General features: G+C 35.0%; 4 protein-coding genes across 6 annotated transcripts; 2 read left to right on the top strand and 2 right to left on the bottom strand.

The window, feature by feature from the left end:
• Window positions 1-1,426: 1,426 nt before the first annotated feature.
• LOC149897179 (putative cytochrome P450 301a1, mitochondrial) lies at window positions 1,427-16,920 on the bottom strand. Of its 2 annotated transcripts, XM_090116823.1 has the most exons (8): window positions 16,199-16,920; window positions 5,902-6,095; window positions 5,322-5,523; window positions 4,563-4,725; window positions 3,734-3,903; window positions 3,372-3,450; window positions 2,300-2,497; window positions 1,427-1,931 (listed from the first exon to the last, which is right to left on the bottom strand). In XM_090116823.1, exons 1-8 carry the CDS (start codon window positions 16,765-16,767, stop codon window positions 1,824-1,826), a joined length of 1,683 nt encoding a protein of 560 aa, XP_089972949.1. In that variant the 5' UTR covers window positions 16,768-16,920; the 3' UTR covers window positions 1,427-1,823. The 2 variants fall into 2 exon arrangements, with proteins under 2 accessions (XP_089972949.1, XP_089972950.1); XM_090116824.1 differs by lacking the exons at window positions 1,427-1,931; window positions 2,300-2,497 and adding an exon at window positions 2,553-2,688.
• On the top strand, window positions 6,514-9,480 carry LOC149897180 (uncharacterized). Its single transcript, XM_090117007.1, has 2 exons — window positions 6,514-8,495; window positions 8,778-9,480. Exons 1-2 carry the CDS (start codon window positions 6,634-6,636, stop codon window positions 9,478-9,480), a joined length of 2,565 nt encoding a protein of 854 aa, XP_089973133.1. The 5' UTR covers window positions 6,514-6,633.
• Window positions 16,921-17,280: 360 nt separating the features above from the next.
• LOC149897178 (uncharacterized) lies at window positions 17,281-18,947 on the bottom strand. Its single transcript, XM_090116827.1, has 3 exons — window positions 18,496-18,947; window positions 18,170-18,274; window positions 17,281-17,742 (listed from the first exon to the last, which is right to left on the bottom strand). Exons 1-3 carry the CDS (start codon window positions 18,766-18,768, stop codon window positions 17,428-17,430), a joined length of 693 nt encoding a protein of 230 aa, XP_089972953.1. The 5' UTR covers window positions 18,769-18,947; the 3' UTR covers window positions 17,281-17,427.
• A 934-nt stretch (window positions 18,948-19,881) lies between these two features.
• On the top strand, window positions 19,882-27,335 carry LOC149897177 (GDP-D-glucose phosphorylase 1). 2 transcript variants are annotated; one of them, XM_090116677.1, is made up of 6 exons: window positions 19,882-20,197; window positions 20,401-20,539; window positions 21,207-21,357; window positions 21,955-22,057; window positions 25,981-26,266; window positions 27,184-27,335. In XM_090116677.1, the coding sequence occupies exons 1-6, from the start codon at window positions 20,036-20,038 to the stop codon at window positions 27,291-27,293; spliced, it is 951 nt and encodes a 316-aa protein (XP_089972803.1). In that variant the 5' UTR covers window positions 19,882-20,035; the 3' UTR covers window positions 27,294-27,335. The 2 variants fall into 2 exon arrangements, with proteins under 2 accessions (XP_089972803.1, XP_089972804.1); XM_090116678.1 differs by having other exon boundaries at window positions 20,062-20,197; window positions 20,415-20,539.
• The last annotated feature ends 11 nt before the right edge of the window (window positions 27,336-27,346 follow it).

Raw genomic sequence — 27,346 nt, 5'->3', positions numbered from 1 at the left:
CTATAAAATTCTCAACTAAAGTGTTTTGTAGTTAGTTAATAGTTAGCACCTCTTACATAATATAGGAACTACATTATTAGCACATCAGTGTGAAATTTTGCACGTGTCATCTTTAACTTATAATACCTACAATATTTTTAGAAGTTGCTAAGTAAAATAGCAAAGAATATTTTAGTTTGAAATTTATTATTACATTATTAAAACAAATCCGCTTCGTGATTGTTTTTTCTATTGTTTTAAATTTTTCACAAAATAAAGGATCTCTAAATAATAATATTTTACTACACACAATATGACACGTACTTTTGTATTATTAAACGTTTTATCATAATAATTATTATTGTGCCGTAGAATGTTGGTCGAACTTTTAATTACTATTGTTTGTGTCTAGATACTTTCAACCGTGCATTCATTGTATAGTATGGAGTATTGGAGTATGGAGTGATTGTTCTCATAGTACGATATCTTTTGTTTTTGCTCGACTCTTGTGAGACTGCACTGCTTAGAGCCATCGTAAGCGTGAGAATTCCTTCCAATAAAGATATTACACGACTAGCTCAGTATGTAGTTTTTTATTTTACATTCACTATGATAATAGGCAATTACCACAAATCTTGTGAACGTAGTCAAACTTTTACCATTAAATTGGCGAAAATGAATGAAAAAAAATGGCAATGTATTTACAAAAAATTGTGCGCATTTCACAAACATTAAAAATTTCCTTCCTTATAAAAATCGGTTAAAAAAAAGACGTGTGGCACTCGGGGACTGCCGCGGTAAAGCTATTGCATGCTATGCCTTCAAGCCACACCTCCGCGCCCGTCGGAGTGGGGAGCGTGAGGTTTTTCGTTACTAAATTTCTGGATTCGGTCCCCGCGCTCAATGCCCGCGATAGAAGCTATGCAATAGCTTAATTAAAAACTGGCAACCCTAAGCCTAAACCAATACGCTTAGAAAACGCTCAGTTATTACAAACTTTAGGTGTGGTCTTGCCATAAAAGATAATTAATACGTAAATATTGAAGTTACGATCAGCAAATACTCAATCGATTAACCATCATAATGGTTATGTATGGGCAATAAAATATTGAGTATCTTGGATGAGTTTATCGTCTCGTGAAGAGCTTAATAAAGATAATAAATCGTGATTTATTTGTGATCAAGCAATTTTTTATGCTATAAACCGATTAAGTTTTGTGTATTTATATAAATAGGAAGCATTATATGTACTTATGTTTAAATTATATTACCTATACACACATTTAAAAGTGTCTAACTAAGGCTTTATTGTTTTAATTTTTCATTTTGAACTTTGCAAGAGCAGCACGGGGCATCGAGGACGTTTTGGTTACAAAGCATATAGGCAGACTAACGAACAATTTATGTAGTGTTGTGATGTAAAAACATGAGGAATAAAACAAAACCATATAATTTTATTTATTTATTTACATATTGTGTACAATGTACATTATTAAACAGATAAAAACTTGTTAATATTATTAATTTCGTTTGACTTTTGAGTACAGATACAAAATATATATGTAATTATGCAATTAATAATAATAATTTATAAGCATATTATCATGCTCATGTATATTGTATAATCGGGATACAAACTCATAACTAGATAACTCATATCATTTCATCGCAAAATAATATCAAGTCCATTTAAATATTAATTCTTAAACTAAAAAAAAAATCACTCGAACCATAGACAGGCAGGCAGCTTGACAGTTCATTCTTTTTAAAAATTAAAACTGGTCATAAAAAAAGTTTTAACAATAAAACACCGTAATTCTAAATTTGAATTTTTAAAAAGCATTCTATCGTTCGATCATTCGCAAACGCAGAGGCCCGTCTGGCGCGTACATGAATGTAACTGCGTATTCGAGCGGCTCGTGGTGGTATTCCAATCTGTAGCGGCGTAATAGCTGAAAAATAAATGATCTTGTTAAAATAGTATTTATTACTTTATGCATTATACAATCATACTTTATGCAGTCGTGTATTTAATGAATATCTTTATGAGGTGTATATTTTTATAAAATGTTTTCTATATGGTACTAAAACTAAATACATTTTCTTTTAATTACATTTGTTTTCATGCCAACAACAATTTATTTTGTTCAATGTATTTCAATCAAATATCCATTTTCAACAATCGGAAACTTTACAACATAACCAGATTTAAAAATGAAGCTTTACATTTTGTAGATATAAATCTACGTATATTGTCAAAAGGAAGTATACTTTAATAAACAAACGAGTTTCAATAACAAATACAATGCTATAATCTAACCTTAGCCAAAAGCACTTGTATCTCCAAATCAGCGAATCGTCTGCCCAAACATATTCTTGCCCCAAAACCATAGGGCAAAGAGGCAAATGAATGCAAACGGCCATTTCCCTCAAGCCACCTTTCTGGCCTGAACTCGTCTGGGTTCGAGACAAATTGCTCCATATTACCGGTCACTATGGTCGGGAATACCACTTGCACCTGGTGACAATTAGATACTGTAATCGTGTGTTTGTCACAAAACTAAAAACCTATTTTAATATACATATTATACAGGCAAATTAGTTTAAACGGCCATTTCCCTCAAGCCACCTTTCTGGCCTGAACTCGTCTGGATTCGAGACAAATTGCTCCATATTACCAGTCACTATGGTCGGGAATACTACTTCCACCTGGTGATCATTAGTTCACAGTTTGAATCGGGTGTATATCTTAATATATAATAAATCTCGTGTCACAATGTTTGTCCTCAATGGACTCCTAAACCACTTAACCGATTATAATAAAATTCACACACCAAGTGCAGTTCGATCCAACTTGAGAGATAGGATAGTTTAAACATGTAGGTACCACGGGCGAAGCCGGGGCGGACCGCTAGTCTCTAATATACGAATCGTTCGTATACTTTAATTTACGGACCTGTCCTCGTAACGTGATATCTTAAAGCATTATTATTTCCAGTGTATAGGTCGCCTAGCGCGTCCCACGCTGGAAATAATACTGCTAAGAGACATCATTATAACTCCCTGGTGATAATTATGTTCTTTAATGGTAGGTGGGTTTCTTATATACTTACTTTATTATATTAAAGGGCAACAATTTTATGTGTGTTATATAATATGTTCAAAATTATTGCAGCGATTTCAAACATGGTTTCACTGGAAAAAGCTAAGTACACTATTCCTAAGCGTTATAGAATAGTATTTATTTTTTTGTTTCTATCAAAAACTCAACATTTAATTGAAGAGACAAGATTTATCTATATAATAATAATCGATTAACTATTAACTATATTTATTATCTATTATAACAGCCACTACATAAATGATAGATTATTATGTGAAAATATTCTTACGCCTTTCGGTATATGATAGCCGCAAATGACGTCATCTTCTTGCAACGTTCTTCCATTGCCAATAACTGTTGAATACATCCTGCAATTAGAAAATAAGAAATGTATATGAAAATTTTTAATCAAAAAATCAAATTCAACAAGAATTTTAAACAGCTACTATTTTCTTAATACAAAAACTGTATGTGCACTGATAAAGGCAAAAGATTAAATTGTTTCTAAGGGCATAAACCAAAAAACTATCTAATCCTTATATAAAATCGCACCACTAGTGAAAATTACGTTATTCCTCAGTAATTATAGACTACATACATTTTCTTCTGTTTCTAATTATGGCAAATTAAAATTGGCATTAAAATGCATACCTAAAAACTTCTCTAACAAACGCCTTAGTATAATGTAACTTGTCCAAATCCGAGTAAGAGAGAGGTTTAGTCGGATCAGGTAATACTCTTCTTATCTCTTCCGCCATTTTTTCTTGTTGCTTCAGTCTTGTGGCCGCTTGGTAGAGAATCGAACAGACTGCCATTGAAATCTGTAAGCAGATACGTAATTTTAGTAAATTATTTTGTTTCTTTATGAAAGAAATAAATAAAGAAGAAAGAAAGAAAAACATTTAATTATGGGAATCTCTATTTATTTGGAGGAATAACCACTGTTATTGAGGCAAATATAAATCAATTTTATATTATATGAATAATAGGTATGATATATCAAAATGCAATACTATCTCTATTCCGTTGCTTTAACAATGGACAAAACAACTGACAAAAATACCAACTCTTTCCTATTTAATCATTGGTATTCAACTATTTTCATCAAATTAATTTACTATTTAGTAATATGTGGTAAAAGTTTAATAAAAAGATTAATGAAGAGATTACTTACACATTTATAACATTAGTAGCTGAATATACGTCTTTTCAAACAATAAAACCAATTTTAATTAACTTGTTCATCCGCCTGCCCAAACGATGGTAATATTAGGCCATTAAATTTTAACCCCAACGCTACATAAAAAAGAGCGTGTGTGCCGAGCACACGTGTAAGAAGTGAAACTTCTTTGGCAAGATTCAAGTACATATACCAAAATCGTCGCCTTACTCCATGACGCGACGGTATTGCCATGACACGACCTTGAAATTTTATTCTCAACGCGCCTAAAGAAGTTTCACTTAAAAAATAAATTCTCACCGTATCAATGCCAACGAGGATAAGGTCAAGGGCCATAATGGTAGCTATCTTAGGGTCTCCTTCGCTCTTGAGAACCCGTTCGAGAAGGGATAAGTCATTCTCTGACGTCACTTTCTTGGTTTTTAGACGCTCTAGCGCCTCGTTGATGTAACGTGAGCATAGCCTGAAAAATACAAATATATTTTAGATAAATATGATGATTAAAAGGAATTATTAAATCTTAGTTCTTATTAGATAGACTCTAATAGAGGCTGTTTTAATCAATTTATGGATCATTTAGTGAAAAGTATTACTATATTTTAGGAATATTGGTTAACTATAGGTTAGCTATCAATTAACATATTCTTAGGAATCGAAGGTACCTGTGGAAAATTAGAATGACTGTTTTTCATCATCTATAATTATCTTTTCAATAAATTAGAGACTCTCCGGAGTGCCAAAACAGTTTTCTTTCTTTCTTTCAATAAAAATAAAATTTCACCATAGACTATTATATAGAGCACTAGATTTCCGCCCGCGGCTTCGCCCGCCTTTTCAAAGGAAAACCCGCATAATTCCCGTTCCCGTGGGATTTCCGGGATAAAACCTATCCTATGTGTTAATCCAAGTTACCCTCTATATGTGTGCTAAATTTCATTATAATCGGTTCAGTAGTTTTTACGTGAAAGAGTAACAAACATCCATACATCCATACATCCATACAAACTTTCGCCTTTATAATAGTATTAAGAATTGAGATACTGTGTTCTATATACTTACTCAACAAAGAAGTTCATATTATTAACATATTTCGTCCACAACGGTGTCGGTATGTATCTCCAGTATGGTGCCTTTAATTCCAACACAGCTACATTGCGTAGCGCGTATTTGGCCGCGTCTATGATGCGTTGTGGTTCTGAGTTGTTGCTTAGGTCCCGGGAGAGACAACCTAGCCGTACATCTAGAGCTACACGGCCGATACCTGAAGAATAATGAAATGTTAATTAAATTCTTCTTAGAGTGCCTTCTCCTTTAAGATTTTGGCGATCATTCAGATTATTACAATTTAAAAAAGCGCTCCTTTCAAGATGATTTAGTGCTCTTCCCAAACCGTTTACGAAAATTTTGATATAGAAAAAAAAGCTGTTGTTATAAGGCTATAAAGCATCTACGGTTATATTTTTTATACCGATATTCCCACAGGAACTAATGTTCGTAATGGATTAAAATTAAAACCTCTTCACGCACGCGGGTGATGTAGGTGTGTTTATATGAATACTGGCTGTATTATCATAAGCATACCTACATCACAAATCATATACATACTATACTAGTACATTTAACGAATTATTATACTCACATTCAAGAGACCACTTGTGTATATCATTGTCAAATTCCTTCGGCAAATCTCCATTTTCATCTCTAGCGTCTTCCATGTACTTTATAAAGTCTTCTGTCACCATCTCAATGGGAGCCACATACTTTTTGACAGTTTGAGGCTGTAAGATCGGACGTTGGACTTTGGACCGGAATGTTCTCCATTGCTCGCCGTGGCTGTAAACAAATTGTTGGTTATTATGATAGTTATAGAACCTCCTTGGTACAGTGGTTGACGCTTGAGCGTAGAACCGAGGGGTCCTGGGTTCGATTCCCGGTGGAGACGAAGAAAAAAAAATGTCTCTCGGTCTGGCAGGACACAGAAGGCTGATCACCTACTTGTCCCTAAAGAAAATCGATCAGTGAAACAGATGTATGAATAATGCATCTGCCCCTTACCCCACTACGGGGACACGGGACTTCACTTCACACTTTATGGTAGTAATAGAAAAAAGTGTATGGGAAGAACTGTTTATATATGCTTTTTTATGGCAGAACAAGTCAATGAGCAGGTGACATGATGTTACGCGAGGTCACCTTCACCCTTAACACTGTTACAGGTGCTTTGCCGACTGGAGGGTGGTTTGGTAATAATTCACTGTCGGTAGTTCTAACAGTTTTTAATAAACCAGTCAGACTCCACACTCGTTGTTTCATTGACGTTCCATTGGCGACGAGTCGGAACTACGCGTGACGTGAGTAAAGTGTTGTGAACATGCCTATAGGGAAATTGGAGCCGTTTGATGTTAACTCCAAACAATGGCCAGCATATATTCGCCGTGTGAGACAATTCTTATTGTTGAACGAAATCAGAGATGAATTGCAAGTGCCATTACTAATTACTGTTGTGGGAGAGACAACATATGCACTAATGTGCGATTTATGTTCGCCGGAGCATCCCGAATCAAAGTCGTTTGAAGAGCTCGTTGACCTCGTGAGACAACACCTAGAACCACAGCGTTCTGAGATAGCCGAGCGCCATGTTTTTCGCTTACGTCGACAACTCGTCGGCGAGCCGCTCACAGAATATTTACATAATTTAAAACATTTGGCGACTACGTGCAATTTCGGCAGCAATTTAGAAGAGAATTTACGTGACCAGTTCGTTTCTGGATTGGCGAGTGAGGCGATGCGATCGCGAATTTTTGCCGAAAAAGACATAAATTATAAACAGGCCGTGGAGCTGGCTCTGGCCTTGGAGGCGGCGGAACGACACGCAGAGGTGAGCGCAGCCCCGAGCGCAGTAGGCGTGGGCGGCGGCAGCGGGTCGGCGGCGGGCGAAGGCCTGCACCAGGCGAGCGTACGGCGCTCGCAGCTTCGCGGGGCCGCGCGCCCGCCCGCGCAGCACGGCGGCGGCGGGAGCGGCGCGGGCGGCGGGGCCGGCGGCACCGGCCGCTGCTGGCGGTGTGGGAGGCCGCACCGGCCGGATAAGTGCCGGTTTGCTAATTATAATTGTGATGAGTGTGGTGTGCGTGGCCATTTAAAAAATATGTGTAAATCAGTGAGTGGCAAAGGGCGGGCGAACGCCCGACATAATTACGTGAGTGACGATGAGCGAGACGAGGAATTTTTCAACATCCAAGTGGACGGTACAGGTGACCAACCTTATTTAGTTATGGTTAAAGTGGATGGACGTCCAATCGAGTTCGAAGTCGATACCGGCAGCCGAATTTCGACCATAAGCGAAGATTTTTTTAGGCGTAATTTTTGTAATAAAACTGTATTATCTAATAATATAAACATACGCAGTTATGTCGGTTCGACGATAAACTCGCTTGGATTTATTAATGTAAATGTAACCCTCGGTAAGGTCTCCGTGTATAATTGTAAACTTTATGTAATTAAGAACGGGGGACGTCCTTTGTTAGGCAGAGAGTGGGTACGCGCTCTTGGAGTTAAAAATATAGCCATAGATTTACAGGAAATTAATGTGGATGTAAAGAGCGATCCATTTGTGAGTCAATTAATGTGTGAATTTCCGGAGGTGTTTACGGATAAGTTAGGAACTTGTAAAAAAACAATAACGTTATATGTAAAGGATGAGAAGCCCGTATACGTGCGCGCGCGACCCGTGCCGTTAGCACTGCGCGCTCGCGTTGAGAGCGAGCTGGCGCGGTTAGAGCAAGAGGGAATTATTTACCGTGTTGAGTCATCCGATTATGGGACGCCGATAGTACCCGTGGTTAAAGAATGCGGCGATATAAGAATTTGCGGTGATTATAAAATTACTATAAATCCGATTCTTAAGCGTGATCCATATCCACTTCCTCGGATCGAGGAGTTGTTCGCTTCACTGAGTGGGGGAGAAGAGTATTCAAAAATTGATTTAAAACATAGTTATCAACAATGCTTGTTATCGAATGAATCACAGCGTTATACGGCTATAACTACGCACGTCGGTACATTTGTATATCGTCGCACGCCATTCGGTTTGTCGTGTATCCCGGAGAAGTTTCAAAAGATCATGGAGGAAACCCTTCGGGGTGTTCCAAATACCGTTGTATTCTTGGACGACGTCTGTGTTACCGGGGTGGATAGGAAAAGTCATTTAAGAAATTTACGTACAGTATTAGAACGGTTACGGGCTATGGGTTTTACTGTTAAATTTGAAAAATGCAGTTTTTTACAAAAAAGTGTAAAATATTTTATATTAGTTGACGCTTTCTCGAAATGGATTGAGGTAATTGCAATGAAACGAACAGACACTGAATCCACGGTGTCAGTGTTGAGGTCTATCTTTGCTAGATTCGGATTACCGTCCCAGCTAGTTACTGATAATGGCCCCCCGTTCTCGTCTATAGATTTTAAAACTTACTGTAATAAAAATTGTATACAACATGTAACGTCGGCACCGTACAGACCACAAGGTAATGGGGCCGCGGAGAATGCGGTTAAGACGGTAAAGAAGGTAATTAAAAGGGCTATTTATGAAGGCGAAAATATTTCTAAAGCACTGTCGAAGTTTTTATTTCAATATCGTAACGTGGAGCACGCCACGACTAAAGTTTCGCCGGCCGTAGCGCTTTTAGGCCACCGTCTGCGCGGTCGCTTAGACGCGTTACGTCCGGACGTCGCTGCAGAGGTGCGCACGGCACAGCAGCGGCAGATGGCTAACAAGGGAGGTCAGGATAGGAATTTCGAGAACGGGGATCCCGTACTTGTACGTAGTTATTCCAGTAAGTCGCCTAAATGGGTCGAGGGTAATGTGACGCAAAAGACCGGCCCTGTTTCTTATAAGGTGAAGGTTGATGACGGGGTCGAATGGCGTAGGCATCAAGATCAAATTATTTCACTGGATAGCGGGAACCGTAAAAGTCGATTCTCTTTATCCCGGCCGAATTTGAATAAATCGACTGATTGTGCCCCCGCAAGCTATGGTGCTGACGGGACATGTGCTGATGTGGCGGAGGAGGAGGAGGCGGACCAGGACGCGACCGATAAGGATACAGGTAAATCGACCGCAAATTCAGTCACGCGCTCCCCCACCCCTCCTCCTGACGGTGCATCCGCTCGAGCTGTACGAGCTTACGAGCGTTCTCGTAAGTTGTTTAGTAACAAGTAAAATTAAAATGTTAAGTTTGTTAAGTTCTTGTTATTTAAAGTTGTATTTTGTATTCAAATATGTATGTATTTTAAAGAGGGGAAAAATGGAGGGTGGTTTGGTAATAATTCACTGTCGGTAGTTCTAACAGTTTTTAATAAACCAGTCAGACTCCACACTCGTTGTTTCATTGACGTTCCACCGACCTTTACTAAAACATTTTGTTGTATTTTAATATTTTAACGTATTAAAATATATTGCCAATAAGCAAAAAGTTGCAAGCAAAATTTATTATTCACTATTTTATCTATTGTACTAGACATACATAGTAGTTACCTAAATTTTAATTCATCAAGTTTTAATTACGAAAGTAAATATTTACCAAAAGCTACACGCAAATCGCAATGTTGACATCAAACTTTGGCCCTCGACAAACATTTCTCAACTCTACCGGTCTAAGGTTAAATGTCATCATTTATTATTTCCGCTAGAGATGTGCTCATGACAATTAAAATGCGAAGTTTATGGGTAATTAGGTAGGTAGCACACACTAGAGAGTACCTACTTATAACCTACAGTCATAAGTAGCTAATCTAATAAGGATATATATTTTCCGCCCGCCCCGGCTCCGCCCGTGGTACATATTTACGTTTTCTATACATAAGAACCATCCTCGTACTTCAAGGAAAATAATAAAAAAAAAGAATTATCGAAATCGGTTCAGCCGTTCACACGTGATGCCGTGACAACGCGAAAGGGCGCGTTCCCACTATGTCGTAACGACTAATTTATCGTTCGACGACTGTCGTCTTTACCTGTTCCCATTATAACGATTGTTTGTCGTCAACATTTTTTATCGTTTAGCGACTGTCGTATCTATCTGTTCCCATTGGATCGCGACGACATTTTATCGTTTCCTGGCAGTCGCTTTGTCGTTTACACATCATCAGCAAGCTACAAATCTAGTCGCCTCTGCGTTCGCTTGGTGATTACTAGTGCGTTTACTCTCCTGAGTTCAATGGACGTCATAGAGTTGCCGTCCACGATTTTTTATCGTTTTACGACTGTCGTGCTTGCCGTTCCCACTGTCACGACAAAGTGTCGTCACTGCAAAAACTGTCGTAGACGTGTCGTTCTAAATGTGAACACCTCCATTTAAACATATAAGCCACGACACTTAAAACTACACGATTATCTGTCGTCACGACACGGTGGGAACGCGCCCAAACGGGTTTCATTTTTATTTCTAATTTCTATAGATATAGACTAACATAAGACCTAATAATATATTTTACGATCTATAAGCACGTGTGGCTTTCATAATCAGGTTGCATGAATAATTCACAACAGACCTTCATTAATCCTAAAGCAACTCAGTGAATAACAATTATACTCTCGGAAAACCTAAATACTACACTCATTGATAAATTAAGTTGTAGTAAATTGGGCCAATGAACTCGCAAGTTCAACGATCGAAACAGGTTGAATATAAACAACTGAAATATTTAATTAGTTTATTTCCTTGTTCATATTAATTTTTATTATATAGATAATGTATCTTCTTATGAGTTATGCCAGATTATTTTTATTGATCTGCACTGGCAAAATCAAGCCCCTTCGCTAATCGATTATTATAAGCTTATGAATTATTAACCACTGAATCCAGGCGAAGTAAGAATTGGAGAAGTTCTTAGTTAGAAACTACACTATTACTTTTTTAATTAAAATTCCTGCTTATTATTTTATTGATTTTACACAAGTGGGACGGTTAATCATTATATTGTTTACCTGACGTTTCGAACATTACAGCGAGTGTGGTCACGACTCACGGCCCACCGGGAGACTAAGTTGTTGTCTGTTGATATAATATTATGTTTCGAAGGTTATACAATATTCTTATGAACTACCTCCACCTATTTCTCTACATTAAATTGCTATTTTAAACTTTCCCGAACTAGGAGTTTAAAATAAAAATAAATTACCCAAATGCTCAAATTTGATCAGCGCGAAATATATATTCTGTTACAAACACATCATAACACCCAAATCGATCTACATCAGTCCCACAAACTCGTTTATAACTTTAAAAATTCTCCTTTCCAAGTAGTTATGAAGAAATCGCATACAGAATTAAAATTATACAGCTAGCCATCTGATTGGCTGTTTGTTTGTCGTGCTTCTCGATCGTGAGACAATGCGGTAAGTAAGGAAAATTTTAGCATGTCATACATAGACAAGTGAGTGGCAGATTGGAGACGTAACGTTTAAAATTAGCTGTTACTTGTTACTAATCTATACTAATATTATAAAGCTGAAGAGTTTGTTTGAACGCGCTAATCTCAGGAACTACTGGTCCAATTTTGAAAAATTATTTCGGTGTTAGAAAGCCCATTTATCGAGGAAGGCTATAGGCTATAATATATCAGATCAACAGGAGCAGAGACACGCGGGTGAAACCGCGAAGCGCTAGCTGCCCTGTCTACTTTATAGTATGTGCTAGTATCCTCTCAAAAACTTTGTACCTTACAATCTTCTTGATCTTGTCCTTGGCCACTTGGGTAAAATCACTAGAAGACGTTTTTAGATTTCATTATCTAACTAAATATGAATAACTCAAAGGTTACTGACTAACGTAGTGATCTTTCAACGCAGGCGAAGCTGCGGACAACAGCTAGTTAACTAGTCACTTAGAATATTCACGAAATAGCTATAGTGTGTACTGTGTACCGTGTACCCATCTATATAACATCGACGTTTGGCATAAGTAGGTATTTATCACGGAATACCTAGGTATGCAAATCAAAAAATTAAATCGGTAAGAACATTGAAGGTTCCAACCAATCAGGAACTGATGATTATTTTAATCTACAACTTCAATTACTTCATGTACATATTAAATATAATTCATTCACATGTAGGAACTGTTTAAATACTTTTGCGGTACGAGTTTCGAAACCAGATAATGTCCATGAATCGCTTTTACCGGTTCTCTTACTCATATTTACTTAAGTTTATTTAACATTCTTTATAAAGCAATGACTGAACATCTTCACGGTCAACTTGTAAGTTGTAAAATAACGATAGGTAGTTCATCAATAGCAAATAGTACGTAATCATAATATGCCATACCAATAGCATGTTCTCAGTTTTCATCGTAAGATATCATGAGGACTGTCCGAATCCGGCTGTCACGTGGTCAATAGATGCACGTATCCCGATTTGGTTGTGTCAACTTCCTTAGTCCTAAAGTGAAAACTGCATAGTGGATGCAATAATTTTCTAGGCAAGTACTTTGTACATTTAGTATGTGCTTGTACTGGAGGTTCTATATCTTTGAGTTTTATAACTGCATTTTCTTAACTAGTAAAGTACTGATTGTTAAAACTCTATAAAGTAATCGCCAAATAAATAATGAACAATTTAAACGAGTTTGGAAATAACACCCCCATCAATAGTGCAACGACTGAAAAGAAAGTTCTAGCAAAAAATGTAATCCCATACAAAATCTTATTCATAAAATACCTATAATTAGTTACAAAGAAATCTAGTAACTACCTACTAGAGAATTAGCGATGGTGGTAGTCCTAAAAGTCACTCGATGTCATTTACCTATGGTAACCTCGCTTTCGCTTCGCCCCACTTCGCAAGTAGAACACAATATCTGACTGGTTCGCACCACGCACCGTTTGATAGATAACTAGCGGTCCGCCCCGGCTTGGCCCGTGGTACATATTTCGCAATAAAAGGTAGCCTATGTTCTTTCTCAGGGTCTAAAGATTGTCTGTGCCAAATTTTATCAAAATCGGTCCAGTAGTTTAAGCGTGAAAACCATACATACATACATACATACAAAATACATGTCTGTGCATACAAACTTTTCCTCTTTATAATATTAAGTATAAGTATAGATTGTGATGCTACACTGTTTGTTGTGACTTATCCATAAAGTGACTAGGGATAAACTAAAATAATACTTATACGAATATTAAATTAATAGTGTAGGTAAGGTTTAAAATACGGTTATTTATTTACTTTGCCCTTTATAAAGTGTAAAAATATCTATTGTGTACATATTGAAAAAGTTTTACATACTTTTGTCGTTATCTATAAAAAAGAACTTAGAAGTAAAATAGTGATGATAATAAATAAGAGGAACTATTATTTTTAAGACCAGGATTTGCCCTTACATCCAATTTCATTCAGACATTCTGCCATAATATGATTAAGTTTGGATGTAATAACAAACATAATATAGGTAAGGACGTCCTAAAATTCGCAAATATACTATTAGTAATGGTTTCAATGGAGACACGGAGATGTATCTCGATATGTGTGCGAACAAATAAGTCATATCACAAATTACCTATAACGTACATATATATCCGAAGGTTATGCTAATTTGCTCAGCTATTTTTGGCTAGTTGGTTAGCAGTTAGTACCTATAAAATCGACAAACTTTATGCTTACATAAAATTATGATTGATACAAATATACCAGAGGAATCTATGCATGACAACTTTGCTATTTTTACACCGATTTTAAGTTATCATAACTATACCAGCCATTACCACACATTAGGTAATAAGAAAAATTAATCCTTAACAAAAATCCGTATTTTGGTGACAACGGCCAACATATTGTGAGCTTTTTTTATAATTTTTGCCAAATGCAATCCCTTTGAATTAATTACAATAATCATTCCTACTATAGGTCAAAAATTAGATTTGTTATTAGTATTATTAGTAACACATAACCCTAGTATGCGATAACATTACGCATAGGTATTCTAGTTTCCAAGTGCATTATGTCAGGAGCGCCAACGCAATAAAGTGCTAAACAAACATTCAATACCATCCCGCTAAGTGTCATTGTCGTTCAGTTTAGTACATTTCAGTGCTAAGTAATTGGGGAAACAATGACACAGCAGTTTTGAAGGTCGTGTAAACTGTATCACAAGTAAATTCCTCTAGTTCTAGGTATAGAACACATCTAAATCTATTGACCTTATAAAATATTAAAACGAGATCTTGAAAGTTGACACGATCTACCCAAGTTTCGACATGAGCAATTAGCAACAACCTTCTATCACTTGAGGTATACAATTCACTAACCACAGTAATCCAATTACAAGTCCTAAAATACTGAGACTAGATTCTCTAGGTACAGAACCAGTATAATAAATCATTGTATGAGCACATTGCCTAGGTCTAAGTTATGCCCTATGAGACCAATATACGTGACAAGGCATAAATTTATATAAATAAGCAAACAATCACAAGGTGAAGAATAATTGAATCGTGTGAGTCAATAGATGCTGAAGTATTCAATAAAAAGACATAAACAGCGATTGGTATTCCCGTACTGGCCAAGATAGCATTAGCAGACGCGTAAAAAGAATGTAAATGGTTAGGATTATTTCATAGAATTACACTTTTATCGACACTGTGTCGATTGTGTCTTCAAAAACGATGGCAGGTTTGTAAATACAGAGTCTAGAGTCTAGACATCTATATTGCGATATCTGCAGCTTAGACTACGCTGTAACACTGGTAGCAACAAATTTGGGTTAATAGCTAAATTGTATGGAATTACGATTTGAACACCAACCAAACAAAGGTCAGGAAAGGTTATAAACAAAAAGCGAAAATGTGTTATATGTATTTTATATATAAGGAGGATATGCAAGTTTAGCTTTGACAATTAAAAAGGTTCTTTACGAATAGCCAGATGAACATTATCAAAAATTATTTCAAAGATTCACAAAAATATATTTGGAATCTATATCCAATTCATACTATAATACTATGTAATTTAAGGAAACTATTTTAGAAAGTATTCTAAACCTAGATTAGTTGCGAAATATCTAATGGATTTAATCGTTGGGCGCGGCTTAGATACTGGGCATAATATTATTTTAAAAAACAGTTGCGTGAGGAACATTCTTTAATAATTCAAGGCTTTTGGCAGTTAATCATTTACAAAGATGCTTAAGCAATATCTTTGGCCTTAAGTCTTCTTAATACAATGAAACATTAAATACTTTATAGGTATTTTTAATTTATTGAAATGTCGTCATGAACTTTAGTAAATTTTTTAATAAAATTATTTTACACTAGCTGCGCTCCGCGGTTTCGCCCGCGTGGCTCCGCTTCTGTTGGTCTTAGCGTGATGATATATCGCCTATACTAATAGGCCTTCCTCCCCTAGCCTTTATAATATTAGTATAGATTCAAAATTTGAATGTAGGTAAGTACATAGTACAGCTATTCAATAAAATTAAATTTATAAATCCGTGATGTGATTGTGAATGAAAGTATTGCGTGTGTTAAATTTTCATTCAGACTGTTATAAAGGAAATAAAAAAAATGAGTAGATATCACGGTATATTCGCAATTAACATATTTTAATTCGAGTTTTTAATGCGAATACGGCGCGGTGAAAGTCGCCGCGAAAGTCAAGGCTACTTTTGAGTTTTGAAAACATCATTGAGATTTGAGATACACTACGAAAGTATAATAAGAGCTTTAGAAATATTCTGGGGGAAATGGAACAAGAATTTACGAGAGAAAGCAGCTTTATAATGCACTTCATTTGGAACGCTACTAAAATATAGGTAGGTAAGTACCTACATATTGTAATTTATTTATTTTGAAAAATATATAAGAAAGAACTTCCAGAAATGTTTTCCAAAACACTCATTTCAAGATTTACAGTTAATTATATAAAAAAAAATACTTACACTCCCACAACTCCAGGCAAGTCTCCAAAGAAATCCTTCCTAACTTCAGACTTATATTTCACAAGACACGGCATAGCTGGCCTGAAGGGGGTGGGTCCTTCCCGCCTGTACATCCTCTCGATTTCATCAGCATCATACACAAACAACAGATCTGGCCTGCCAATCAAGCCACCGAGGCGCACAATCCTTCCATATCTCTCGAGAAACAATTTGGTCACTTTAGCGAATTCGGATATATCAAACTGGCCGATAACGGGGACCATTCGCCACGTATTTCCAAGGAGCGGAATGGGTTTGGGACCAGGTACTTCAGAGTAGGGTTTAGCATTGGCAAATACTTCATCGGTGAGAGATGCAGTGGGTGCTATTTGGGATCTTTGACGTTTGGAAAAAGGGCATCCCGTGGTCGCTTGGCGGGCGTGTGTAACGGAGAAAGGGCGCGCGTACGCGGTAAACTTTTGTAAGGAACGCCCCATAACGATGTCGACCGGTTGGCGGTCTTTCGACGACTGGCGCGAGATACACGGCAGATTTGCCGTTAGGTGACGAGGCATTGCAGTCACGGACATGGGTGCGTTCTCTTTTTTTTTAACTTTCTATAGCGCTGCGTCGAGTTCACCATGCTGTTATTGTTTTTATACGCGGTGTAAATACCATGACTTCTTGCGTCTTTCTGTTGTTTTATTTTCGTATTCATTAACAATAGTTTATAGCTTGTATTATATTTTCATGATTCCCCCTAATTTGATTTATCAAATATGTTAGACAGATTTGATCTACCTATATTTATTTATTTCCCACCCCAATCAATGAAATAAAAGTGCAGGTATGTATATTTTTAACAGATTGAAGTCGGTTCAAATTCCTGGTGTGGCAAGTACATTTTTGGAAATCCTTGAATGCAGTTTTCTTATTTAAAAAATAATGGAATGCTTCCTTTGAATTAAATTTTCTATCTACTGTATCTGTATAAATACATATTAAGCTTCCGTCAGTAGCTTTACAAAATTCCACTCTGTATAATATGTGTGTTTGTTTAATCCGACCGTCCGCTACTGTCCCAAAGCTTCACATAAAATATACCACAACCAAATTACCACATCAATATTTATCGCAACAGAGAAGTTGTTTGATATTAAAACTACTTCATATTGAAGATAATATACTCATCATTCAATAAAAACAATTTACATTTGGATAGATTATAGATACTACTTACATTAACTAACTTAAAACAGTTCCGGCTTTAAATTATTCGGATTTATCGGATTATTCTCATCATACATCCAAAGTATTTCCAAAATTTTCATTGACACCTTAGCCGCTTCTAAAGAGTCCATTTGACTTAATTTTTCCACCACTGCCTTGCCTATTCTACTGTTTTTACTGTTCTCTAAGCCAAAAGCATCATTTTGAACACCTTTAAATACTGATAAGAGATTTTCTGCTATTCCCGTACAAGTAAGTTTGGAAGGATTTGTGAAACTATCCCCTGAATGGTCACTGGCCCAATCTTGGTTTTGCTCTTCAGTGTCTGATGTATTCTAGAACAAAATTATATTGAATAAATTGCCTGGCTTCATCAGATTTATGTTTTCACCTATAATATAAGCAGACACATTTTTAAATCCTAATAATATGATAAAAGCGAAAGTTTGTGAGGATGGATGGATGTTTGTTACTACTCAAATACTAATGAACGGATGACAATAAAATTTGGTATGTAGGAGGAGACCCAAAATAAAACAGGCTACTTTTTATCGCAGAAACGGGAAGCATGCAGTTTGTTCTTTGAAAATGCGCGTGCAGCTATAGACGGAAATCTAGTATGCTATATATTTAATACTTTATAACAAAATTTAGTTCAAATTTGAAGAAATAAATTATAAAAATACAGTCTCATATTTAAATTGCTACATTGAAAAGATACAAAACTTGAAATTAATGGATTTAAACAAGTTTAATACATACTTTTGTTAATTTTTCTTCATCAAGACCTACCTCATTTCTGTAGCTTCTATTTACTTTAACTAAAAATTGGCACGGTTCCCACAGATGCCAATTTACTTTATATGGCTAAAACAAGAAAGGAATTAAAATATGCATTATATTCTTCAATTTATTTGAATGATTTCAAATATGTATTTAATATTAATATACAAATTTTAATCTATATACGTAAAATATACTTAGTCTATTTCATCTGACATAATTTGTAATGGTTGTTTATTTGAATACAATATAATAATATTCTATGTACTTTATTCATGGAAAATAACAAATATCATGCAACTTACTTCGCTATGTGAGTCTGTACTGGCTTTAACTTTTCTTAAATAATTAGCAAAAGTGGATCTTATGTTAGTCCATCGTTCTTTTACTGCTTGACCAGAAAATTCATCTCCATACTTGGCAGCAAATTCTGCATAAGTCTGATCTTTTGATTCACTTGAGGTGTACTTAGGATGTTTTGGATTCCATATATTTGGCCTACTTTGAATAAATTTCACTAAATTTAAATTCATCTTTCTAGTCCAAAATACTTTTTCTTTCGCGAAATCCGACAACATATTGTAGGTAGGTATAACGTCTTGTAAATTTCGGGTCAAATATTTTCTAGTTAATTTTGTTGCATTATAAATTATTCTTATTTCCTTTCTGTAATATCTTTACGACATTTTTAAATGATTATTCGATGATTGAACTAATATTGCTCTTCCACATCAATTTCAAGATTTATTCAACCAATTCAGTCCTCAGGTGAGATTCAGTCGTTTTTAAAAATAAATCGTCGATATAAGTAATATAATTTATTACTCTTTAATAAAGACTTTGTTATTTTATTTCATTGTTTATTAAAAATTAAACTCGTGAATAAAATGTAAACATTAAACAGATGTGAGAATTGAGATGTATGTCAAAATTCAAACAGATAAACAATACCGTAAATTATCTGAAAATACGCAAGTTTACAAAGACTATTTTTGCTTTATTAAAATACTTTTTTTAAAGTAGGGCATTATTATTAATTTCGCACGGATATATTAAATTTAGTTTTCCGTTTTCAGTACTATTTCCTGCGGGTTGTGCCTCAGCTTAAGCAGCTTCAGCGGCCTCAGCACAGGCACAGCCATAGGCACAGCACAGGGCCGTAAGGCGTAAGCCGTAAACCTGTGGCGTAAACAGACCCCGTTTTCCAATTACAGCACTAGAGCGCATTATGCGGCATAATGCTTAACGTTGAATGTTCCAACTACAACAACGCTTCGCACCACAGAACAGTAAAACTGTTCTGTGCTTCGCACAATCGAGCACTAGAACAAGTAATGCGCGTGAATTGATGCGTGCAATCGATTTATCGTTAGTAATTTATTATTAATTGTTGGAAAAAATTTTAAAGCTTTCGTTTCATTGTAGTTTTTTCGAAATAATCAAAGTTAATTCAAATTGTGTAAAAAAAATAAATATAAGTATGGATGAAGGTACAAACATTGAAAAAAATGTTAATGAAATAAGCAAAATCCAAATTACACTCGGGAATAAACCTAATTGCTCTGAGTGATAATTGCTGATTGCTCCGAGAAATTACATAAAATAACCGTAAATTTAATGTCAAGTGTCATACGTCAAGCGGAAAGTTGGGAATTGGCATTTGGCAAATGCCAATTGCCAACAAGTGCTAACTGCTGAATTTACTGAAATCCGTAGTCTCGCTGAAATTTTAAATAAATTCCACGAGGACTGAGGATTATGAAGTACATAATTAACTAATGCGTTTGTGTATTAATAAAAATCACAATTGTACTAAATTGGGAACTCTACAATCTTAATAGAAATATGTTTGTGTTTGAAGATAAATCAAATAAACATAGTTCTCATACTTTTTCCTTTGCAAGAGGTCTTAAAGATATTTGGGAGGAAATACACACGAAAACTGATGTATTTAGATATAAGGTGGACAATTTAAAGCAAAAGATTGAAGGCCCCTATGTGTTTCAAGTAAGTACTACTTATGTAAGCTGTTTTATCTTTAAAAATTTGCATAAAAACTAATCAACTAGTAATTAAAATTTAAAAACTTGCGTTTCATGATTCAAAATAATACTTTGGTGAATATTTACTTTTTAATTTAAAGCTAAATTTGAAAGTACAATATCTAATTACTTCACATAATTATGAATATTTCTTATATTGAATTTTAGTTAAATCCTTATAGAAATGCAAAGAGGAGACCACCAGAACAAATACATGATGTTTGCCAAGCGTTTGACAAAAATAAATTTAACTTCTGCAAGGCATCGCCAGAAGAAGTCATTTTTCAATTTTGGAGGGAAAATAAAAGTAAGTTAATGTTGCAAGACAACATAGTATAATTGATAATATTTTACTACATCTAATAAGTACGAGGTACTAGTAGCATAAAATATTATCCTTAGTACTAATAGTTAACTTTTGCAGTATATTTTCTTAATAACAAAAATATCTTATTATAGGTTAATGTAACAAGACTAACCTATTCTTATAAGTTATAGTACTGTTAGAAATTACACGCGAGGCCGGGTTCAATATTAGTTTGAATGTAATAAGAATATACTGCAATTCTACACAGCTACCTTATTAATGTAGGTAGTTAATAACAAAACGCAGCAAGTCAACGACTATTAGCAAAGTGAGGGTATTTGGGTCGAACGTCGTATTAACAACATCCGAGCCTCTAGGAACGATTTGTAAGAATGCGCCACGATTCAAAGGAAAGCGGCATTTTATAGAATTCGACAGCTAAGCATGTTCTGACAGGAAATAGTGACAACTATTCATCCACAGAATGATTAAATCAAAAGTTACGTCTCGTCTAACAGTACATACACTAATTGAGCACTGATATAAAAGATTTATTATTAACAGTTGTTATATATTGTATCACTTATTTCTTAGTTCTTACTAATATAGTAATTATCACATTTCTAGATCATTATTTTTAATTTATAAAGTTAAAACATTTTTTTAGCAGATGACGTCCACACTATACTCGTAAATGTGAGTCCAATAAATAAATACCATTCTCTATTATGTCCATCTGTGAACAAGATGTTGCCGCAAATGGTCACGTTGGAAAGTCTTCAACTGGTAATTGATTTATATACCATGGCAGGGGATCGGTGAGTGTAGGCAAGTAAATTTTCGTTCATATTGCTTGTTCATACATCATTATTCGTCAAGTGTTATAAACTTATTAGTTTAAATATGGCATAAATAAATAAATATTTCAGGACAATTTTCACACACGGCACGATCTGATCTCATACTAAGCTTTCGCTTGTGTTATGGAAACCAGATAGCTGATAAACATACATATATAATTTTAAATAAATACTTATATAGACAATTAACACCCAGACACGGAGCAAACATGATCATCACACAAATATTTGCCCCGGGTGTGAATCGAACCCACGACCTCTGGCTTGGAAGGCAGGGCCACTACCAACCACGCCAACTGGTCAGTCAAATAAGAAGTACATTTTAGGAATTAATACTTTTGCAGTGGATTTGATGCAATTATTTGAACTTAATTAATTTAATAAAGCTAGTTATTCTAATTGCTTTTTTTTATCTTCTCTGTTAATTAATTAAACTACAATATTTTTACTCTTTGTCAAATAAATAATAAATAAATGCATGTAACATTAACAGTTTCTTCATGAATTTGCTGTCTATTCCATATATGTATTAATTGTATGATAATATCTTTGTAGAGATTTACGAATCGGCTTCAACAGCTTATGTGCTATGGCGTCAGTGAATCATTTACACTACCATTTATTTATTGTGAGCCAGAACTTACCAGTGGAGACTGTGGTAAGTATATTATAATATTTTATTATCATCATTTTGAAAACAAATGTAAATATTGTGGTATTTGTGAAAAAAAAAACTCAGTGATATTGACACTGAAAATGAGAGACAGCAAAAGATTATGGTAGCATAGTAGCTAGATTCTCGAGTTTTCTTGAATTAAAAAAAAAAAAAAAAAAAAATTCAAAATTCTTTATTTGGAACAATAAAAACACAGATACAAAAAACTTTATGAACGATGGCACCTATAAAAGCTTAAAAAAGCTGTGGCACAGATGCCAACGCCCGCCTCCATACATTAGAAGTTCCAGTGACTAACATTTTTACAGTAATAATTCCAAAAGAAAAACACAAGAAAACAATAAAAGTAAGTAAGACGATTACACAAATTTAAAAAGACATAAATGTGCAGGTGTGTATATGTATATGTGAGAGTGTGAGATTGTATGTGTGTGTATGTGAGAGCGAGATTATGTAAGTTGTGTAGAGGTGTGTGAGGAATGTAGAAGTTTAGATGGTGGTTTTAATAATTTCTTCAGTTTTTTCATAGGAGAGGGATAAAAGCCATTTAAGAAGTATTGTCTTTAGCTTATGGTGACAAAGTGGGTAAATATTAAGGACCCGATTAATTTTATTGTAGATACAAGAACTAATGAAAGGATAGTGGCGACTAGCTACTGCTGTTCTTCGAAATTTAATAACACAAACCCTGTCGTTTCTGCGCCTAGAATTTATGAAGTCTGAGTCATACACGGTATCTGAGTGCTTCCTCAAAACAACTTTGAGAATAAACAATTGTCTTACGGTAAGAACTTGGCAAAGGGCATATAATTCGGTGGTTGGATAGCGGAGAGGTTTGTTAACGAGAGCTTTGAGGATAGCCCGTTGGGCTCGTTCCAGTCGTATCATCAACGATTTGACACAACCTCCCCAGGATGTTATGCAATAAGAGGTAACCGACTGAATCAATGCATAGTAAACATTTTTTAAGTAACACAAATCTAGGACTCCTCTGAGGCGTTTAAACACATATGCTAGTTTTCTGATTTTTGAGCACACAGTATCAATCTGTTGCTTCCACGAGAACGTTTGGTCAATTGTGACACCCAGATATCTCAAGCTAGTGGCCCTTTCAAGACTCATACAATTGCATTGAACACAAGGGTCGGTCTTGAGACAATCATGGGCGGATATGTTGAAACTTGAGGGGGGCAAAGAAGAAAGTTTGGGGGCAAAAGTTATGTATTTACTTTTAACAATATTTAGAGTAAGAAGGTTTTGTCGGAGCCACTCTTGAATAATATTTAAGGCATTTTCAGCGACACTTCGAACCTCCTCCCAAGTTCGGGCATGGATAATCAAGGCAGTATCATCGGCATACGAAATTATTTGACAGTTGTTGATAGTCATGTTACATAGATCATTTATGTAAATGAGAAACAGGGTAGGTCCTAAAACGCTACCCTGTGGTACGCCAAAAGTAACTGGTGCAAGCTCACTAAGAATATCATTAATAACTACACACTGCGTACGTTCAGAAAGATAACTTGTAAAAATATCTAGAACAGAGCCTCGAATACCACAGCGTTCCAATTTAGATAAAAGAATAGAGATAGAGACAGTGTCAAATGCTTTAGAAAGGTCCAAAAAAAGAGTAACAGATTTCATTTTTTGTTCAAAATTATTAATAATGCTATTAGTCAAAGATAACAATGCATCTTCTGTGGATAGGCCACGTCTAAAACCGAATTGGTTTTTTGAAAGTACATTATTAGAGTTCAGAAAAGTAAGGAGCCTATTATTTAGCACTTTTTCGAAGATTTTAGAAATAGCTGAAAGCACAGATATTGGGCGGTAATTAGAGACACTATCTCTATCTCCACTCTTGAAGATCGGGTGGACAACAGCTCTCTTAAAAACAGTTGGAAATATGCCTTTTGAGATAGAAAGGTTAAAAACGTGACATAGAATAGGGACGAGTACATGCCTCGCAGATTTAAGGACAGATGTGGGTATCCCATCCCAGCCAACAGCACATTTGTCTTTAAGATTGCAAATAATTTTATGGATTTCTTCATTTTCGATGCTCAACAGTACCATCGAGTTTACAGAAGATTGTGAAGGGTTTTGTGAAAAAGCCTCAGGGGTATTATAATAATTTGAGGTAGCATTCCGAGTACCGTGAATAATTTTATAAGCCATATCTTTACCCACATTAGCAAAATAATTATTGACTGCATTGACAGATAATTTTGGACAGGTGAACTGATTTAGTAAATTACTTGCATTAGATTCCTTGCTTTTTATACCGGACAGCTCCTTGATAACATTCCATGCGGCCTTGGGATTATTCCTGATCTTCTGAAACTTGTTATGTTCGTATTCACGTTTGATTCTCTTTAAGAGCTTATTACAGAAGGTTCGGTAACGAAGAAAAATTAATTTGTTGAGATCATCTTCTGGATTTTTCTTAAATTTACGGTGCAGTTTATCTCTGTGGCGAATACATTTCAGAAGTCCAGGTGTAATCCAAGGCTTTATTATACGTTTTCTAGAGGGGACATGAATACTACGTTTATGAGAGCTTATTGTGGAGGATAGGATGTTTACTAACTTGGATGCAGATTCTTCTGGGTCTGTGGAAACTAGTACAGAGGAAAAATCGGTATTTTCAAGGGCATTTACAACTGAGGGAATATCAATACGAGAATTAACAATAGTATTTTTATTCGGTAGTGCAATTTTTGTATGAATAAAACATAGAACGGGGGCATGGTCAGTAAACGTCGTATCAAGGACTAATGTAGTGGCTGTAAAAAGTGTCCGAAGCATCACATGATCAAGACAATTGTCTTCACGTGTTGGAAAAAGATGAGCAGGAAGCAATGCGTGTGATGCTAACAAATTAAGGTAGTCATCAGTTGAAGAGTCGGTTTTATTTGAGATTATATTTATATTGAGATCACCAATAACCACAATACTCTTGTTTATTTTAATAGAAAGAAGTACGCTTTCTAAGCTAGATAAGAACGGTTCGAGATTCTTGAAAGATGGCGAACGATACAACGCGACTACAGCCAGAGAATTTTGAAATTCAAGAATAACACAATTTGCATCATTGAGCGTAGGTAATGTTACTTTACATTTTAGACCAACTCGAACATAAGTGAACACCCCCTCGTTTTGGTTAGTAAAGTTTGATTGGTGAAAGTCGTAACCTGGAAGAAGTGGAATAAATGGAGCCTTACTTAACCAGCACTCTGACAGTACGAGGATATCCAGCTGATATCCAAGTCTATGCAAGAGAGTTTGAAGAAGGGTAAAATTGCAGTTTATGCTTCGTATATTGACATGTAAGATTTTAAAGTCTGTAGCAATATTTTTTACGTAAGAAATGCTGTCCTCAGGTTGACAAATGTGGGATTCAGACACAGAAATATTTTCGATGTCATCATTAATAGAGTTTAAATCAGTCATGTTTTTGACAGTAAATAACACGGGTATTGAAACTGAAAATAACTAAAGAAAATAAATTTTGAATTCATAGTGAATGAAAAGTATGTTTTGTGTGTGTATAGGCGTATGTGTAGAGTGTGTATGTAATGTAAGTGGTGAGAAAAAGATATCACGCAAATTTCAATATCATATACAGACAAAATTACAAAATAACTAAAATAATACAATAATAATTTACATAAATCCTTAACAACTAACACTGCGGCCAATAGTCATATTATGTCTTGTTTCACTTTTGCAATATCCAATTCCGTGCGTATTCTAATTAGAATTTTAAATTCTAAATAGAATGAAACATTTGTTCAGTTATTTACATTCATGTCTGTATACAATAGCTACTGGTAACTGGACATAAGAAGCACACAAATCTATCAAAAGAACTAAACAATTAATTAATTTTATTTTTACAGAAATGCAAGAACATCAAAGGTCCAATCTGGGTGACACAAAATTACCCCATACCAGCGTTTTGTTTCGAAATAACCACAAGTGCAAATGAAATGTATAAAGTTATAGAATATTTCTTCAAAAAATCAATAGCTCATAACATTTTCGTCACTAGAGGGCGCTGTTTTGAAAGCGACTCGGAAACCCATAGAGTTTTCATATGGCCGAGAAAAAGTAGTTCTGGTGCAAAACAATTAACTGAAATGAATGCAGGTGTATGTGAGCTGAGTGGATGGTTCCCTGTATATAGTAAGTAGAAGTTATTTTAACAAATATTTTTACTAGCTAACAGTCGCATCTTTACCCACGTATTCGAAGGAACTTCTCCATAGCAATGAGATATTTCAACCTGGTAAAAGTCTCTATGCCTCTCTGGACTATTAACAATCACCAGACACTGAGATGCAATTATCATATCATAAAATTGATCAATTACGACGTCAAAGAAAGACGGACACATTTGCATTTTTAATAGTAGTATAAATTGCCATAATACATATTATGAAACCCCACCTATCTAGTAGGTACTTCAATATAAAATAAACACTTTAATTATACTACTTGCATTCATTAATGCATGAATACATAAATTACAGAAAATTATGACTTCTATCATCCTTGACTATTTTTTATCTATACTATAGTCTATAGATAGTGTTCAATGTTCAGATGGTAACAATTACATTATTTTTAGAAAACAAGCCATTTAAGGAATATTCAATAGTTTTCTACAATTCTGGATCCTATAATCCAAAGCTAAACAATGCTAGGAAATAATTTAAATGTTTACTTATTGATTATTGTAGTATCTTATTTCAATATTGTTATGCCCTTAACCCTTAAAGTTAATCTCTATTAGTTTATTTATCTAAAATATTTATCGGTTATCCAATTTCGTATGACGCTTTTAAACTCCCACATATAACTAGTATAAAATAGAAGTTATCGAGTCTATACTAAATATTAAATGTTAAAAAAAATTTAGTACCTAACTACTTAGTTAGTTACAGCACAGACTAATAATAATATACTACGTATGTTAGTCTTAAAAAAAATTGAGAGTTTGGTTTTAATGATAGTTAATCACATTTAGTGATAGTTTCTAGTAAGTGGTAGGTACAGTTTATATTATTTTTTTGTAATAATATTAAACAAATTTATTTTAGGTGCTGAAGATTATGAAAATATTGATATCAAAAGTTTGGAGGCGGAACTGTGTAAATGGAAGTTTGAAGACTTTGATCAGCTATGTAAAGATATCGAACTTTTATTTTAATTTTAAATATGCAATGAAATAAAATAAACAATAGGTACTTACTTACAATATCT

Source organism: Colias eurytheme, chromosome 26 (genome assembly GCF_061535395.1).
Source record: "Colias eurytheme isolate Ceu_HAF_F1 chromosome 26, ilColEury1 Martin Lab GWU primary, whole genome shotgun sequence".
NCBI lineage: Eukaryota > Metazoa > Arthropoda > Insecta > Lepidoptera > Pieridae > Colias > Colias eurytheme.
This window is presented reverse-complemented; position numbering and strand designations above follow the sequence as displayed.